The 20,256-nt window shown below is 40.5% G+C and overlaps 1 protein-coding gene across 1 annotated transcript in view; it reads left to right on the top strand.

Annotated features, from left to right (window-relative positions):
- The window catches only part of LOC149932190 (uncharacterized), a 90,055-nt gene extending 77,715 nt beyond the window's left edge, over positions 1-12,340 (top strand). The window contains exon 4 of the mRNA XM_090156368.1: positions 8,998-12,340. Coding sequence (XP_090012494.1) covers positions 8,998-11,674 — 2,677 coding nt within the window. The 3' untranslated portion in view covers positions 11,675-12,340. The remainder of the gene's footprint in view (positions 1-8,997) is intronic.
- The last annotated feature ends 7,916 nt before the right edge of the window (positions 12,341-20,256 follow it).

Raw genomic sequence — 20,256 nt, 5'->3', positions numbered from 1 at the left:
TTTCCTATTATTAAATAATGAAATATTGTACGGTGCAGGCCTCCGTTGGTATAGCTGAGGGGGCTTGATGCGTACACCTCTCTCTTAGAATGATAAAAAGGGCTGTTTTCGTAAATGGGTGGAGAGCCGGGGGGGGGGGGGGCGAATAAACGTTTAATTTTCTTCCCAGCGTGAAGTCCTCGGAGTCGAGTAATAGGGAAATATAGTCTTTGGGAAAAGCGGACTGAGCAATCCTAAGTCGCTCCATATCCATTCATGAAATAAATTTTTTCGTCAGCCGCTCTCGTTCACCCACTCGCATCCTCACCGCTGGCTCGTGGCCCCGCGTCTTCTCGGCCCCTCTATCCCAATTTCCTTCGTGGGCTCGATTGTAATGGTTTTGGACGCGAAGTTTAGGCTTAGCTGTCTAACGCAGCTGCCGCTCTGAGTACCGCGGTAGAGCGCCAAACTATAAAAATCTATTTTTCTTTTTCGGTTTCGCGTCCTTCGGAGCTTTCATACGGACCAGGATTGTTCTTGTAGAGAGGGTCGGGAGCTGTTTCCCTCATAAGCGCTCTTTCCCTCATAAGCGCGCCCTTCCCGTACAAGGGCACGTACCGACGATATTCTCCTCGAGGCTAAGGTAATTTCGAGGAAGAAATGTGGATGGAGAAATGGGTGGCCATAATAAGGGCTCCGGGATGGCCACCGAGAAGGATAGGAGGTATTAGAGGGGATAGAGTCCTCACTGACCCATTTGCCGAGAAAGATTGCAGTTTGATTCGTCTATTTCCTATATACCCGATGAAATTAGTACACCCCCCAATGGGGTTTTATCGGCTGTGACAAAAACACAAGTTCCATTCTTACAAAACGTTCTCACGTAATATACGTTTATATCCGTAGCGTTTGAATTTCGAATTATCGGTAAACCTGGGTTGCCTTAGTTGAAAGATACATATTTTAAAGGTCAGGATCGCCATTCTTAAGGTCAACATCACTCTACCGTATTTATTATTAAATTAATTTAAATTTCATTAATTTATTATATTATTTTAATATATTTCGGGTTAAGGATTTCGAAAGTCAATATCACCATTTTGAAGGTCAAGATGACCATTTTCAAAGTCGAGATAGCCATTTATCAAATCCTATTATATATGACTGAAATTTCCATTTAATCTATAAAAATTTAAATCGCTTTTCAATAACCACTGAAGAAACCTACAAATTGTGATATAATACTGACCTCAACTAAGTTTTCCGTGTAAATTCTCTGTATAATTTTTAAAGCAACTTGACTTGTATACCTTGTTTTATATTTGGTTGAATTATCAATTTAAACCTAACGTTTGATTAGAACTATATTTATTCAGAAACAAAAATAAGTTATCAAATTATGGTGAAATATTAAAGTTTTAAGACAGTTTAAAATTTCCACCTTAATGGGTTATTGATCATTCATTAAATGTTTAAACTTTAATTCGACAATTAAAACTAAATATGAAGCAGGTTTTCTTATTTAAACTCTTAAGACTATTTACTTTTATAGTGCACGTTTATCTCCTAGAATCATCGAATCGATTTTAAATGCCAAACTTAATCCTAACATTTCGAACTTAAATATTGTAAAATAATGAGTTCGGGGGGCGTGAATGGGGAACTAGCCTTGTCGCTCTAATGACAAACAAGTGAAAAGGACATAAATTGCGTAAAATCGATGCTCGGAGCGAGTTTTAAAACTCTGGGACTATAAAATGCGCGTGGCATCGTTTAAGTGGTCGCTATAGGGACGAGGAGAGAGAGATCCGCTTTGCGCGCAAAGTTTAACCGTATAGAGAATAAAATGCTAATGAAGGGTATAACAAGGAGGAGAAAAGTCTGTTGAAGCCAGAAGCAGGCATCGCCGGTTCGTCGCCCTGGTAACGATGTAAACCATATTTTAATTAGGAGAGGGATCCGCGCGGCGCAAAATGATGGGGAGGAGAAGGAGACACGCGCTGAAAAGTGAGAACGAGAGGTCCGGACGAACTATTGGATTCATTAATTCGCGTTTACTAGCCCCCTCTGTCGACCAAAATAGAAAACACGACGCCGCCGACGGAATGAAAAGGGAGCCAAGACGGGAGGAGAGAATAGGGGGTATTTAATAATTTAATGAGCGCATCCGACCAGAGAGGGCGCTATAGGGTGTAAAAGAGGGGCTGGCCGATCCTCCTTATTCCCAACCGCATCAATTAGGAAATGGGAAGCTGTAGACACTATAGTTCGTTACTTCTTTTTAAAAGAAGAGTTGGCGAATTTCTCCCCGGGGAAAAATTCCGTCTACATTGGAAAGAGCAAAATGAGACTATTTTCAACTTTTAAAGTGTATCGCGAAAAATAAACGATCATTTTCGAGACGACGACTAATGAGTTTCGACTCTTTTGAGAATAGGAAGAAAATATAATTTCACGCTTATAAGGAAAAATAAACGACCAAGTTTTAAAAAAAAAATGAACGAACCGGGTAGTCAATCATTTTTAAGCTACAAAAAGTGGAATATTTTGGCGATAAAAAACCAGACGTTAATAATAAATTAGTAGGCGTTTAAAAAGTTTATGGCGAATGAAAGCGTTAAAAGTTTTGGTTAATTAAAAAAGTTGGTAAATTTTAAACTATCCGCGAAGCTGTTGGGGTGTCTAGTCTATGAGATGAAATTGAAATCGCAGATCAAACATTCCCTAAAAACACTGCGTTTTTTGGTAATACCGACACAATTACATTTGCGAAGAACGATGGTGAACGTTTTAGAAGACTCCAATTTATGCATCTTCGTACATGTAACCAAAAGCTTAATTCGTCTTCGTGAACCCTGCTTTACAAAAAAGGTACCAGCTCATATACAACGTATTAAAATGTATTTACAATTTTCAATAGCAGTTGACGTTCTCCCTTGCCAATAATAGATAAATTAAGTACCACTCTATAAAACGTGAATGGTAAACAGTCTGTACGGAAAAAAGCTACGTCTACACTCCAACATGTTTTCTTAACTTGCCGAGAAGTTCTCTGAATTTTAACGGTCTATTTCGTCGAAACGTTGTTGACATTCTAGCCGTTCGCGTTTAAACTCGGGTTACTTAGCCTCTGATTTAACTACGGCAATAAACTCATTCAAATAACTAAAATACGGAAGCGTTTGAAGTGCACTTTTCGGTTTTTGGGAATGGCCAAAGACAACTATTAGAATTTAGAACGTCTACAAATAATGGAAGGAAAAGAGGCGCGATTTCGTAGCGGCGGTTACGAGCCAACAACGGGACGAGTTTAAACGGAGAAAGCGAAAACTCTCGAGCTTCTCAGCCCGTTACGCGGACGCGCTCGGATCGATGCCTCGCTTCCCCGCGCATCCTCGCCCGATGTTCCGAAAGCTCAACTTCGAGAATCAAGGAACAGAGCGGGAGTATTTAGGAGGGAAGGCCCAACTTGGTCCAATTCATAACTGGGGAATAAAGCGGATCTCACGCGATGCGAAGCGTCTCTCTCCGCGCGCCATCTCGGCTGTTACGAGATGGTTTAGTCAAAGCCGAGAACGAGCCTAAACATTAGCGGAGCTTCGTACCCTTCGGTTAACTTCCCAGCCAGTATCGGGTGAACGCTGGGAAGCAACTCGAGGGCGCCGCTGAGAAATGAATAGGAAATTCTCCGCCCGCTGCCGCGGAGAGAGAGCGGAGCCCCGAAACAATGGCGATGTAAGCCATTACCTTAATGAAAAGAAGCCGGCAATGAATCATTTAAGAACGGATCCCTCGTTTGGGCTCGCTCCGCCAATAGACTAGAAGGTCGCTGCTAAAAAATTCACTTTCGGATCGCTTATTGATTAAAACTACGCTTTTTGATTATTTCTTCGCATCATTTAGGTCACATTGAGTGCCACTATTTTCTAATCGTTTTAGTTCAATACGCTCCTATTAATCACAGGGAAATTATATACTTATACACTCGCAATGTTTAAGCTAGGAGAAACAAACGCGAGGATAACGCGGCTAGCCTTTAAACACGCTAACGCGGTGTTGTGTACAAATTTCATTGGACAAACCATTACGGTGAACGTTTTACCGGTAGGGGGAAGACAATTTCGGAATTTTCCCCTCCCGACGGCAGCAGGTGCTAAAGCGTCTAACCATTGAAAAATGTACCCGATAAAATGCACGACTTTTGACGGGTTGCGTTCTCCTTGTGTGGAGTGTTGTGTTTGTTGCTCCTAGATCTAAGGCAGACCGGTAGTTTAAGCCCCGCCCGTTTCTCCAGGCGCATTCACGCAGGCACTATGCCAATGGATGAACATTCCAAGTGTATATATAGTTTCCTGATGTCATATATTCGACGCTTTCCATGCCTCAAAGTTCGAGGCGTGTTTCGCGGCGCTTCGATATCTGTTTAGCTTCCAAGTCTTTAAGATCCCTTCGATGATATTCAGAGAAATTTGAATGTATCTCGTTGTCTCGTTCTGAATGTCACATCTGGGTGTAATGTGTCTGATCTATCGGTTTGTATTAGTTTTATTTGAAGGCCAGACAAAAGGGGCGGTGCCCGGGTTTGAACTCAACTACAATTTTATCTCCTAGGCTTGAGTTTTATTAGGACCCGCACCTTGACTTTTCTCTAGCCTTGTCTTGATCACACCTTACCTTCTGGCAATTTCCTGGCCATTAAGCCAGTGGCGTAGCTAGCATCGGTGACATCCAAGGTGGATATCATGGTGTGCTACTTACTAGTCTCTAGTTTGTGCATGGATAGTAGATTTTAGAGGATCGGTAAAAAGCCTGGTTTTTAGCCCCCGTAAACCAATCACACTAAGGGAGTCGTCCAAGGTTATTTGAAAAAAAAAACAAGTATCGCTAAGAGTGGACGATACTATTCGAAAAAAGAAAAAAGATAAACACGAAGTACATTTTTACGCCAAAAGGTATTTTTTCACGTTTTTATAGATTAAATATGATATACTAAATATCAGTTGATAGTTTTTATTGATTTAAAAAACCAAAATTAAATATACTAAAATATAAAGCGCAAAAAATTACGTAACAATATCAACCGCGTTAGATTGCCATTTTGAAATTTTAAGATCACGTGGTACAAACGACCTTGCAAGACTCCCTCGGAGTCTCTCGAGCTGATTGATACGCGGGGAGGAATAAAATGCACTGTGGAAGGGTATCGTAAACCTGTCCCCTTAATTTACTGTCCATGGTTTGTGTAAGTTTTTTTTTCACGGTTGGGTGTCCCCCCAAACGGATGGCACCCGGGGCGGCTGCCCCCGCCACACCCCTAGCTACGTCACTGCATTATGCTTGAGGATACTCAGCCTATTGCGTAAATGTCGAGGGGTTCGACATTCGTCAAAAATCCCGTACACTAGCTCTGGCGATTTATGATTTTAGAAATCTTGAAATCAACTTGAAAATCTTGAAATCAACTTGAAAATCCTGAAATCTGGGCGAAAATCAGTTCCAAAATATCAAAATCAGTCTAAGAAACCAAAAATTAATGCGAAAATCGTACTTTGAAATCACAAAATCAGTTTCTGATTTCTGAAATCACTCTGAGATTCAAAATCCCCAACGCAATAGTTGCAATGTCTGACCCCTCTCTAAAAGTAAAGTTATCTCCAGTAATAACGCATCTTTTGGAGCCCCGAAATAACTGTTTTACCGGGGCCCGAGCCCATTCTCAGTAGCCCTTCTAATAAGTTGGAAGTTAGCTATATCGCAATGCACTCAATGAGACCTACGTGTAAAGAAGATATCTAAGACTACGATCTAAAAATGAATTTCGTTTTCGCTGTCTAGTACTTTTTGCCAGCAACTGTACCATTCGCGAGTACTTCGAAGCAGCCAACTCAGTTGAAGAAGAAAAGGGAGCGTATTCTGAAAGCGGAAAAGGAAATCCGGCACCTGGCGAACAAAACTTTTGCCTTCTCAGCGCGGAAGAGCGTGAGCACGAAACGGAAGAATTCTTGTTCGTGTTAAACAACAACCTTCCGAGTGTCTCCCCCCCCCCTTTGCCCCCCCCCCACCTATTAGCGTCAGTCTGTACCGGTACCTTTCGCTATTAACCAAAAGGCGTAAAACGGGAAAAGAAAATTGAAATCCCCTTAAGCAAATAAATATGGCTCTACGTGAAATGATCGTTTACTCTGTACTGATCAAATATTGACTCCATGATATAGTCGGAAATCCGATATGTATATGGTTCGGAGGGGTTAAAGAATTTTTTCTTCTGACTGGCACGAAATATATATAGCCTATTTACTTCCCAGTCGCTATCTTCGACCGGCTACCATCAAACTGAAATAAAAATGAATCGGTCGACTTGATGCACCCTCCGGAGATAGACACAGAGAGAGTTGTTTGCGGGTGGAACTTTCTCAGTGGCTTCGGCTTCTGTAAGAAAGGACGCGACTGGGTGGCGTGCGTGTTGTGTAAAGTTTGTTTTCGACGCCCCGGAGTTTGGCTCGTAAAAATATAGCCGAATCTGTCTGGCAGGCAGACTCCCGGGGCGAGAGTCACAGAAACAAAAGCGGAATATTAGGTTTACAGTATCTCTGGGGAAATATACCCCAATCCGACAAGACCTTATTTTTGACCAAAATAGGAGGTGAATAGACTCTCAGTACTCTGTAGGCGAGCGATAAAGTGGACAGGGTTGCCGAGCTAATCTGAATATGAAATTTCACGAAATATTATCCGATAAATATTTTCGTAAAGGTGTGTGTGTAAGCTAGGAGCAACAAACGCAAGGAGAACGCGGCTAACCTTTAAACACGCTAACGCAGTGTTGCGTACAAATTTCATTGGACGAGCCTTTACGCTGAACGTTTTACGGAAAGGGGGAAGTCAATTTCCGAATTTTCCCCTTCCGACGGCAGCAGGCGCTAAAACGTCTAACCAATAAAAATTGTACGCCAGAAAATGCGCAACTTTTGACGGATTGCGTTCTCCTTGCGTGGGGTGCTGTGTTTGTTGCTACTAGGTCTAAGAGTGTTTCGCAAACAATGGAGCCGTTGATACGAAAACACTGACGTAAGACAAAGACCTCGCTGACAATATTCGCATAATTCGGTATCGATCTTAGAAACGCTGAATTGACGTTCCCAAAATATTTCAAACGAGGCCAAATCTTTTATCAAGCCTTAAAATCTGCCGAATCCAGCGATTTGCCACGTCTCAGAAATCTATTCATATTCGCATATAGTTACTAAAAAAATAATCATCGTGCCAAGAGTGGAAGAGTTTGGGAACTGATATTCCTCTTAACACGTCTGGAGCTACAAGCAATAAAATTAATATCTGGGATGCAAAAATGAAAGTCATCGCATCACGGATTAAAATTTAACGATCTAAAATGTTGAAAAGAAATTGCGTATGGATATATAGTTATTTAAAAATAATATTTTTCAGATTGTAATGTTTTAGTGTTTTCTCTAGAAACGTATTTACAAAAAATAAGAGGGTGTATGCGAAGGAACCACGAGTTTAAGCGCTCCAAAAACGTTAGTAGGTGGTTCTCGGACTAAAAGTGTACTCTTTTTACCCTAAAACGTTTTATTCGCCTGTTCCTTGGATGATAATTACTCCACCCCATTAAATATTCGCTTGTTCCGGAGTATTAGGGCTTCTCTTTTTACTCCTGGTGTAAAGGAGTAAATTGGATTTTGTCGTCTGCTAGCCAGAATTTATCTGCTAAAAAGGCCACAGGCAGCCATTTTGGAAAAAAGTTTTTACTCCGACTCGAACTATTCGCCACCACAGAATAGGAGTAAAATGACGTCATAGCCTTACTCTTCTTAACCTACTCCGAAATCCCGGAACAAGCGAAAAGAAACCACCTAGTACTATACCGATATTGAAATTTTTGTCGTAAGATATATATGATACGCTTTCCCTCAGACGTATTAAGAGTTCTTATTAACGTGACGTTACAAGTCTACAAACTTCTCCCGTCGTCGCCATGACTTCCTCCACGAACCGAGAATATTAGCTAGTAAAATAAGGAAAAAAGTAGCCGAAGAGGGCGCCCAAAAGTGAAAAGGTGGCCTAAACGACGCGGCTTCCTTCTCGAGGGCCACTGCAGCCCAGGGAGATTTGCGAGAAAGCTGCGAGAGGATTTTTCCTTCCTTTTAAGATAGTTTTCCAAGATTCGGCTAAGCTTCTCTCCCCTCCTTCCGCCCTCCCCCTCGTCGTCGTCGAGCAACACGCGGCTCGGCCTCGTACGAAGTTGTTGGAGCGTGGTTCAGGGGGCCCTTTCCTCTCCTTTTTCGCGTCTCCGCTCCCCCCTCCATCCTCATCCGCTCTCTTTCCGTCACCGAATGGAATGAAGGAGAAGACGAACCCGCCAACGGATAAAGAAGAAAACGAAACAAAGAGACGGGGGAGAGGGGGGAAATATATAAAGTCCGGAGGAAAAAGTTGGTGGCAGCGTGGAGCCTGTAGTTTTGCGGGTGTAAGAAATAACTCTGTGGAAAGCGAAACTTTCCCCCCCGAGAGATGGCCCGAGAAGAGCGTAAGTTGGAGAAACCCTTTTCGGGATAAAAGGTCGCGGATGAGGGTGGCTAGCCGCGAGAGAGAGAAATAGCGGGATTAAATTCCCACCCTTTTTTTCTCTCACCAATTCCCGAACTCTTTCTTCATCTCTGGCTGCAGCTTTGAAAATTTCCGCAGATTTTTGGGGCCGTTGCAATTTAAAGCGGGCACGCTCCGACGACACGGACTGACTTCATTCGGGAAATCGACCCCCTTCCATCATTTATTCGGGCAACGCCAGCGCATCTCGATTCCTACGCCGCCACCGGCCAAACTGAGAGCTATACTACCAAAGACCAGTATTTTACTTCTATAATAATGGAATACCCGAGTAAGGGGGATGATTCGGATAGGGAAAGAAATAAAAAAAAATTCGTGGCCGGCGGAACTGTTTCGAGGGCAAGTTTTACTTCGACATTCTTTGATTTTATCTCATTCTCTAAATTGCAGAAATCAGACGATGGTGTGTCAGAAGGGCCATCTTCAGTTGGCCGAATCGGCGGGCCCGACGGATTCTCTCCGCAGTCAACAGACCCGAGGATTGACCCAGTTGATTTCGGCCATGGGTGGTCCGCCGTCCGACCACAACTTGTTCGAGCGCAGGCAGGAGCCCCATTTCGGACAGTTCTGCGGCGAAATGATCGGCCGCAGCGCCGCCTTCTACTCGGACAGCGGAAACGTCACCTTGGTCGTCGTCATCCCCAGCCGGGCCTCAATACTCACCTACTCGTTCAGCCTCTACTTGACTTACAAGTTCATTCGTCGGCCGGTCATCCCGGCTCGCTCCGACCCGAACGGCGAAGCGGAGTCCTCGGACGACGTTGATATCCCGGTCGAGCATTACGGGACGAGACTGACCCACACTTATTGCGACCGAGTGATGGTGGATTGCGATCGGAAACGCTGCAAAATACGCTCGCCCAATTTCCCCGGTTTTTACTTGCGGAATATCACGTGCCGGTTTCACGTGAAACAAGAGTCGGTGCCGCGCGGAAAAAAGGCGCAGGTCATCCTGCAACAGACGAACGAATACAAAGTTTCCATTTTTACCGGAAGGACTACGTCCGGGACTTTGTCGCATCGTATTTTGACCTCGGATTGCCAAGGCGACACCGTGCGCGTCTACGACGGTAACACGACGGCCAGCCCCCTTTTGGTGTCCTTTTGCGGGTCGGGACCCTTACCGGCCATCGTCACTTCCGGACCGGAGGTTTTGGTCGAACTTTATAGCGCCCCCTTTCAGTTCATACATAACTCGCGAGTAGAAATCGACGTGGGGGTCCGTTTCGTCGAAAGCTCCGAGTTGCGAATGGAGCGGGGACGTTGCGAATTCGTGCTGGACGGAAACCTGAAACGGGACGGAATCATTCATAGCCCCACCCACACGGTCCCTCCCAACACGACTTGCGTCTACACGCTGAGAGGACGCGACGCCTACGATCGCGTTTGGGTGTACTTCCTCTCGTACTTCGTCGAGGACCGCCATCTGTGGTCGAACATTGAAAAGTGCGACGTCAGCCGTTTAGAAATAGACGATACCCCGCGAGCCTCCCAATCGTCGTCCTTCATCTTCAACCAGCAATTGAACCCTTACCAACAACAACTTCGGGCGCCGTCTTCCGGCAGTATCCAATCCGGCGGTAGTAGCCAAGGAGCTAATTTGAGCGACGAGTTCGCTTACTCGTTTTGCGAGAAACAGTCCCCCAAGATATGCGCCCGCGCTGCCGACACGGACGGCTTCGTACCCAGGGCCAAGCCTTGCCAAGTCGGAACCGAGAGCTACCTTTCGGCGGGATCTGACATGGTCATTCGGCAAACCTATTTCAAAACGCAAGAATTGCCGACGCGACAAAGTAACTTCGTGGCCAGGTACGAGTTCGTGGACACGCGTTTGGACGGGATTCCCGTTGGGCCGCAAGAATCCAAAGGCTGCGATCGAGTCTTCCACAGCTCGACGCACCCGGAAGGAGAACTCAAGAGCCCGAGAAATTTATTTTTGTACGGTCGGGGTGGTCGCGAGAACTTGACGTGCGCTTACCACTTCGTCGGTCGGGCCGGAGAGCGAGTTAAGCTGGAAATCACTCGCTTCAGACTTATCTCGCCGTCGTGCCGCCACTTCTTCGACGACGTCACTAGCAGGAACCGTTGCCACTTCAAGTCCAAGAACGGGAAGTCGGCCACTCTGCAGGCCACCGAACACTGGAGCAACTTCAGCACTTCGATCGGTTGCTTGTGCAATTCCAGTTTCGAAGACGCCGACGGTGGCTCAACGGCATTCTTCGAATCCGTCTCTTCCAACGTCGTCTTGCAGTTCTCGGCTTCCTACATGAGCGCCATTGAAGATTTCCACCATTTCTGGTTCGAGGCCCGCTTCGAGTTCATCAACCACTCCTTGTGCGACACCATAATCCAGAGGAGGAACGGTTCGGAGGGAGAGCTGACTTTCCAGACTCCGGCGCACGCGGTTCAACCCGGAGACGGCCCCCTGCGATGCCGTTGGTTGCTGGAAGCCAACAAAGGCAAGTACCTATATCTGAAATTCCGCGGCTCGAACAGCTACAGCGAATGCAGCACGGGCAATCGCTTCGTCGTGTACACGGGCGCCTCGGGACCCTTGCAGGCCATTTCCGCCGTTTGCGTCCAGGAAGGACAATCGGCCCAGAAATTCGACATCTTCTCCGTCTCCTGGTACAACGACACCTCCGTCAAAGGTACCTCGGGCGTCGACGATAAACTCTTCGTCGAGGCCATCGCCCAACGGCCGGGCCTCTTCGCGGTCAAGTGGCTGGAAGTGACCAAACCCTTCTTGAGGACGCAATCGGGAAAAATGTTGCGCAACGTCAACTGCTTGCACGAGTGTCCGGAACTGAGTGCTTGCATTTCGCCGGAGCTGTGGTGCGACGGGACGGTGCACTGCCCTTCCGGCTTCGACGAAGCTCGAGAACACTGCGAGAAATTCCCCACTTTCTACGTCACCATCGGCGGTGGCGCCGCCCTGCTGGTCGTACTCGTGGTCCTGATGGGCATCTTCATCCGACGTTGCGGCCGCAAGAGGAAAAAGAAGAATGGAAAGGGCAATAGGCCCACCATCACCGATGACCTTCAATTGGAAAGTGCCAGATTTTGAAATCACGCGGATGACTAGGCGGGGAGCGGATAGCTCCAAAAGTAAAAACGAAACGGACCATTTTTCCACGTGTTTATTTACTAAAAGACAAATTGCTTCGCAATAACTTAAGATAACAAAGAGACTGTCGAAATACTCGGATCCGAAATAATTGCTTTACCCCATTGATCAATATTTTTCATTTCGTTCGCTTCGAATCTTAATTTAATTGGTAAAAAATTAAGTTGATGAAAAAATTATAGATGTACAAAGTTTTTCTTTTATAGTCAATCGTAAAATATTTAGATTGCCGAAATTGTCACCACTACAGTTAGCCGGTCTACAGTATTTTACGTACGCACTAACATCCCACAGCACGCTGAACCAGATCAAAATATAGTCAAAATTTAAAAATAAAAATGTGTCTTAAAATATTGTTGGTTGGTGTAATTCACGAATAGGTATTTGCCAATAATTAATTTATCGGTACCCGCCCAACGTAAGTTCGTACGTTACTTACAACCAGAACGCGTTATAACAATTATTATTTGTAATAATCGAGAAAATAGACCATTGCAGTTATCTCGAGTAATCGTAAGCCTATCATCGTGGTAATCTTACGACGCTAGAACCTTTTGCGAAATTCCGATTATAATAAGCGAGAGAATTGTCATTGTGGTCAATATAAGCTTATCATATTATGACGTGCCTTTAATGGTGTCTTTTTACTAATAACTCTATACTAATTAGCTCGAGATCGTTGTTTTTTTCGTTCTGTAAAAGAATATATAGCTCGACATAGTATTTTTTGATAAAATAAAAGTAAAAAATCCGGACTAAAATAAGCCGATTCTCGCGAATGGCTTCTTGAAACAATTGGTGCTACAAACAAAATACCACGACGTTTACCAGCCGACTGCAGTCTCTCCTTCAGTCATGGCCGTACTCGGCTCGTGCTTTTGCGACATAATTACTTTTCAAAAAATATTATTTGAAATATTCATAAATAATATATACTTGGATGTTCGAGTGTTTGAGACGTTTGTCCTCTTAGAATCGTGTTCGAGTTTCTTAATTAGTCACTTTTAAATATTGGGATAACTGCAATGGTCCGTGAAAATCAATTACGATAGCCTTCGTCGGTTCAAAAAAATTTACTTTAAAATTTTACTATGAATTTGATAAACCTAACATTTTGTTTTTGTAATTTGAAAGTTAAGATTATGTTCATCTGAATCGCGATTTTTAGTAAATGGCCATCTTGACCTTCAAAACCGCCATCTCGACCTTCAAAAGGTTTATCTCGAAAGTATATTAAAATATTATAATAAAAATAACACCTATAAACAGGAGGAATCTCGACCTTCAAAATGGCGACCTTTAAAATTGAAAATTTTAGCACCCCTGATCTAAATCGTATTAATTGAGAGTAATTAATTTAAAATAATTCCAAACAAGATTCGATTTCCCCGCCACGATATATAAAGTGTCAAACCAAAGTCCTCCCTAAATAATGTTGTCTTCAAGTGCCTCGAAAAAATAATCTTTTTACAGTGCCGAAAAAATAAACGATAATTTGGAAAAAACATAAACACCTTAAGACTTCAAAAAAATATAAACATCAACCTATTTCGAGTATATAAACAGTGAATGTAAAAACATAGTATCTTGCGATAAGTGTGAAATTGTAAAGTACACGGATATACACAATAAAACCCACATAAAAACCTTTTTGTATAAATTAAAAAACAAAAATGTAAACCAATGAAAAAATGTTAATATAAAATTAAATTCCGAAATTTTTCCCTATAGGGAGATTTTCGAATAAATTTCGATGTATAAAATTAATATTTCAAAAAAAAAAGATTATATATATATAAAAAATGGGAAGTACCGCTTGACGGTAACTTCCACGAAATACAAACACACAAAAATGCTCAATGAATTTTTAACCGTTTTTAGTTTTTATTCAAAATAAATAAATTATGTCAAATAAATGTAATATCTATTAAATAAACCGTAAGTAACACTTATAATTTCTATATATAGAGAAAAATGATAATAATATAGACGGTTTAAAGAGATCAAAATTGAACGAACACGAAAAGAAGATTTATGAAATTTTTCAGTGTAGAGAAATAAAATGATTTATTTCCAATCTTTCTTTATATATACGGGAAACAATATAATAAAAAAAATTGAAAGTAAAATAAAAAAACTTGAACGGGATAATTGTATTTCACTATTTGTATTGGTTTCGACGGTGATGTTCAAATATATATAATGTTTGTTAAAAATGGACCCGCTGTGTTTTACTTATTTCGTGACGAGGCAGTTGACGTGGGAAAGATTTCGCCAAAGAGCACGTGTGATATAACCCAGCTAGGCTAACAATCTTCGAAGCAAACACGCGATTCAATCGTAAAAAGAAATAAGAAATTCAATATAGAGCCAATTTCCTCTTATCAACGCCTCAAAGTGGACTTTACCCGGAACACGGAAGGTTTGTTATATAAAAATAGGCAAATTTATTGAATTATGAAATTAGATAAAATTGAACGATGTATCAGACAGGGGAGCAAAGGTCGTTGGTAAGACGTTTTCACACAGTTGTATAAAAAAAACATAGAAAAATTCAAGATTTTTAACAAATCTACAAATATCACTAAAATAATCAAATTCAGGTAAAATTCCACTAAAATATACAAATTCAGGTAAAATTCCACTGAATTTGCAAATATCGTACAATTGTTTCTGAATGTCGGACCCCTCGACGTTGAGTTTATCGCTGGCAATGTCCGGTAATTAAACGGGTCGTGCAACGTATAATAAAACGTAATTATTTTCATAATGATATCCATATATCAACGTTATTCTTAATAACCCAAATAAACGTAATTTGTTCATCGTGTTAATGAACTATTTTAATTCGTTTTAATAATATACTGGTAACTAAAACGTTGTTTAAAAATATCAGTTTTAATTTAAAATATTATATATTATCAGATTAAAATATATACTGCTAAACTGAATTACATTAAAATGTGAAGTCTGCCGTGGGATAGTGTTAAAACTGCGATACAATGCCATACTAAGTAATATATAAGTTTGATAAAAACTAAGCCCAAATTATTTCGTAACATATTCTGAACTCTTAAACATTAAAATTCAGCCTACAAGCGTAGGTAAAATTAGTGTAGTATGTCTTTGTGGCCAAAGTAAGGAATTTGAAATTTTAGCCTTGAAAATGAATAATTTTGAATAAAAAATTCCAGAATATTTGACCTAGAAAACGGTTCACAGAAGGATAATGCGAGGGGCCGGACATTTACCAAAATCCCGTACACTTTATCTAAAATCGCAAAATCTTTAAACTCTCTCTTATGGTAAATTAACATTGAAATCCCAAAATCACTTCAAAAAGTAATGATAAAATCGCCAAAATCTCTACGAAATCCCGTACAAAATAATGGAAAGTGTCCGACCCCTCGGGAAAATGTCAAAAATAATTCGAGTAAAAACCAACTGAATGTGTCTATTTCCTTTATATTTTATAAATTTCTAACGAAGACAGACATTCATTAAAGAAAAGATTATTTAACTATTTAAATTGAATATACATCAATACAATACAGTACTGGATATGACATATCTCCTACTTAAAATATTATTTTACTACATTCAATAATCACTCGCTCACACGCGCTACGACTTTTTAACGTAACTATCGACAATTACAGCTAGCCTATTTTAAGCTAGATCCCTTTTTTATTTTTTATAAGGCAAACACTCGGTATGTCCAATTTCGTTTTACTCCGGAGTGGGAACTGCATATTCCGATCAAAGCAGATACTACACGTCGATCTTATCCAAACGCTTGAGAAGCTTTTGCTAATACATCTCAGCTGCCCTCTACAGTATACTTTACATTATGGTCTTTGACCTTAAATATCTCATTAGGACACCGAATCTTGTAAGATCTCTATATGTTTGAAACGTTTGATTACATTTGGTGGCATAGTCGTAAAAAGCGCTACACAGAACGCCATTTGAGTCGCTAATTAAGGAGCTTGCTTCGCGAGAATACTTACTCAAATTGAATAAGCCAAATATTAATACTAATTTGAATATTTTTTCAATATAATTATTTAGAAATATAATATGATGCAAAACCAAGATTAATGCAAGGTAAAGAGATTCACAACTAATAGCAAAGGGGGCCCAAAAAATCAAAATAAGCGAAAACCTTTAGGGTTAACTTTTAAATTCCTTAAAATTGTACAGAAAATGATTAAAAGGAGCATAGAAAGTAAAATAAAAATAAGGAGCCCATCTTGTTCCTGACCTACCTAAGACAAAAATTCTGGCACCGTCACTGCCTGTAGTTCAGTAGAGGAAATTACACGAGTTAATTTAGTGGTTGTAATAGCGAAACAGACGCATTAGGTTTAAATACGATTAGACATTTTTGGACTTGAAATAAGAGAAAAGCAAGGAACACTTATAGCAATAATGTATTTAGATATACCATACGTAACATAATTATTCATAAGTAAGCCCATAAGTGTATAATATTATAACATACGTGTAACACTTCATATTCTACACATGCAAAAGTTTTACTGAGAGCTATTAACAAGACAGACTGCATAATGGGCTTCTTCGGTGTTTTGCCTATCTATCTTTTTACCTCTCAAAATCATCAAGATGGCGCCAATATCACTATCACGATCAATTTTTTTAAAAACCCGGCAACGTTTCAATATAATTTTAAAATCAAAGATGAATAACTTTAGTCGATCAATTTTTCTATCAATAAAAATCCGTGGAATCAATACCAATCAATTTGTATAGAATTTTTTGGTTAAAAATCGTATCAAAATTGATAGAATTATAAGGTATATTTCTGAAATCGATCAAAAAAGTATCAGATTCAAAAAAGATATGACAGTGCCCATCTTTGCACACATAGCCTTTAACAGCGCCTCGCTAGGGGGAGATTTTCCTCTTGTGATGGCGTCACTCCGTTACTAGCTCACAGTAAAATATTAGGTTATGCTTTGATTTGTAACTCAAAAATTTGACGCGTATTTGGAAAAATACGAATGCCGTAGTTATAAAACCGAATTATCTGCCAAAAAAAAATTAATTTACGTAATTCGAAACGTGACACGTGACGCTATCCATACAGCAATTTTCACCCTCTCCCACCAGCATTTTGAAACTTACAATAATAGATTCTTGGTACGGCTCTCGAGTTCGTTTACTTCGAAGCTTTAGAAATGCTCTCGATTTTTCTGGGATTTTTTTCCATAGAAAAAGAGCGTGGATAAAACGTGTCAACTGAGAATGACACAGATCTATAGTGGAATGTTAGTGTCAATTCCCCGTTCCTCTAACGTCCATGGCCGTCATCGTCACCAAATTTCTTTCGTTATAGTAAAGGTCCAATAAATAGTAAAGGTTCAATAAATACTAAAGGTGACGTACATGGAATCGAGAAATCCAAGATCGTAAGTATATAGGAAAAAGAGAGACCTACCTCTTGAAAGGAAAATAGATTACGTCAAAGAAAATCAATTTCTGAGGAAATGACCATCCAGTAACTAAATAAAATCGTCCCGAGTTGATCGGGATCGCTTGATCCATCATTATCTTTAAATTTCTTTGTTTATGATCTGTACGCGGGTTGGAGGAAGGAGTTTACGAAAAAAAAACCGATCTTGATGGATGACCGTAATAGGTCGCCCCCGCCTAGAACAAAAAATTCTAGAATACACAATGTCTTCCACCTTACAATAGCCCCTCCCCCTTAGCTATAGCAACAGCCAACCGTGCGGAATTTGGAAAGCGGCTATATGACCGATGTGTCATATACGGATAACGTTAGAGATAAAAAAACTATTTTAAAATAATAAAGTTGATATGGCAGTTTACCCATTACCACGCTGTTTTTTGCTCTTAAGGGTTTTCGATGACGTCGGGTGCGTGTCGGGAAAGATTATGAATTTTCACAACGCTTCTTAATTACTAAGTGTGAGGTGGCGGAGGTTTTAGCACTTTCGCCTCGTAGCTAGAGGAGCCGGGTTCGATCCCAGCTTGTGGCACTAGGTGAAAATTCGGAACAACTCCTTCCGCGTTGAGTTTGCAAGTTCTCTCCCCGTTGGTTTAAGAGGTTTCCTCCGAACTCTTCAGTTTACCCTTCCATAAAAACTTGTTAAGGTTAATGGTAATAGTTAGTGTAAGGAGCTGTTGGCTCGCGTGCCACCACCTTCCTAGGCATTGTAACCCGGCCACCTGAATTAATGGCTTTAAAAGTCGCTTGATGACTTACTCCTAAGGTGGTGCCTTGGGTATTAGCCTATAGCTGATTATATATGTCGTTGGCTTATGTCTAAAATAGATCTTTAAACTCCTCTAAGTGTTCCAAGCACTATGAATTAATTGAATGAATTCTTTATATTTGCCAAATTCTTTAATACCTTTTGTAGCAAGAACGAGCTTAACTGGCTTTAAAACGTGGTGCCTTGGGTATTAGCCTATCTGATTATTAAATAAACTGTTTAGCGTAATGATTAACTGAATACTGCGCTAGATTTATTAATTACCTGTAATTACAATTATTTGTATTATATGGAAATATGAGTAAAAATATTTTCAACGCATTTTCCTCATTGCTTGATATTTCTCTGGAATTTTACGATTTAGTATTTCCAAAAAACTATTTATTCAATTTCTTGATTTGTTTCCATGATTTCTGAACCTTTTTCTGGATTAATTTATTTTTCCAAGACTTCCTGATTCAATAAAATTCCAGGATTTATTTTTTGTGAAAATCGTAGGCATTACTTTAATTATGTGACTGGTCACTGTTCATTTTACTTTTACAAATTAATTCATATTTTAAATATTAAATATATTTAATAAATAAATAAGCTATGTTTATAACCTGCATTGCAACAGGCCTAAGGCTCTTTTAACAGCGATACAAGGGAATTTAAACCATGCCTGAGATAGCCACTGGCATTCCTACACTAATTATTGCTTTAAAAACCTCTGCAAGTTTTTTTATGGAAAGAGGAAACCGAATTATTCGGTGGAAAATCCCTTTAACAGACAGTAAAAGAACTGGCAAAGTCCACGCGGAAGAAACTGCTCTGAGTTTCCCCCAGTGCCACAAGCGGAATTCGAACCCGAACTCCTCTCGCTGCGAAGTAGAAAGTGACCTTTCTACCTCTAGAGACAGAAATATTTAATCAAAATTATTTAATCAATCCCATTTCGCTTCCCAACTATAATTAAAAATTTCCGTCGCACAAAGTTTTTTCCATCATAATTATACGGCGACAGCTGCTCCGAATTTCTCTAACACAAAATAAGGGTAACAACTAACGCCATCTATAAAGGTTCTAAGAATATATATACAGTAACTATTTTAAATATTCGGAAAATAACATTACGTTCGAAAACATTCGTAATTGTTAGTAAAAACAATAAAATTATTTAGAACACAGTTTGGTCTTTAGAAATTTCTAGTCCATTTTTAATTTATTTTTAATATAAAATGGACTCCTTTCTTTAATGAAATTGGTAAAACTTTGAGTAATTTAAAAAAACTGCAATCGTCGACATTAGATTATAAAACGCGCACCCTTTTTTAAAAAAGAAATGTCCCGAAATTTTGGGTTATTGTATAAAATTCAATTTTAAACTTCTAGTGACACTTTGTTGTAGTTTTATTTTAAATTCGTCGATGATTACAGTACTCGATAAAGAGCATCGTCGGAGTCAGCGCTGGCCGCGAAATAAGAGAAAATGAAAGTACGGATGTCCTTCAACGCGGAGTGCGGAGAGACCAGCACCCGGCTGATTGACAGCGACACGGAAAGGCTCTTGGTAATCAACTAGCAGCCCGTAAAGAGTAAGCCGGAAGAGGCCAAGTGGACGAAACAAATAAATGGAAGCTTAGAAAACTTCCCAACTTAAATCTTGGGAAATGTATACAGCTAAGAGGCCAACCATCAGCCAATTTCTCGGTAGATCCCACCTAGCGACCAAGGTTCCGGTTAAACCTTCTCCCTCTAAATATATATATATATATATATATATATATATATATACGTGTGAGTGTGTAGAGCCCCAAAGGAAAAGCTGCCCTAAGGGATTCGGAAAAGACGAATTTTCCAATTTTCCCTTAAACGTCCAAATTATGTTGAAACGAGATGTCTAACGGCCGCAGAAAGTTAAAACAGTGAAACAGAAAAAAAAGGTGGCGGTGTTGGGAACTTCGAACCTCCCGTTTCTAGCAATAACGAGGGTAGAGAAGAGCCACCCTAGAGGCGGAGTAGATCGAGTAGGGAGTTGTTGCTAATGTACTTGATCGTTTCAAAAAGTAATGTCAAAGAGAACGCCGAGAGAGCTTACACCGATGGGCCCTAATCCAATTAAGAAACTTTCGGAACTTTCGCTACGATTATCATTCGATTTTTACTTTATCCTTTCCTCTTTTAGGGAATTTCGGAGTAAAAACCACTAAAACCACTTCCCAAAACACCTTTCCGATCGAATGTTCCATACCCTTTTACCGTAGGATAAATAATTCC

Source organism: Leiobunum rupestre, chromosome 8 (genome assembly GCF_980474605.1).
Source record: "Leiobunum rupestre chromosome 8, qqLeiRupe1.1.hap1, whole genome shotgun sequence".
Lineage (NCBI taxonomy): Eukaryota > Metazoa > Arthropoda > Arachnida > Opiliones > Sclerosomatidae > Leiobunum > Leiobunum rupestre.
Note: the sequence above shows the minus strand (reverse complement) of the source record. Positions and strands in the feature narration are given on the sequence as shown.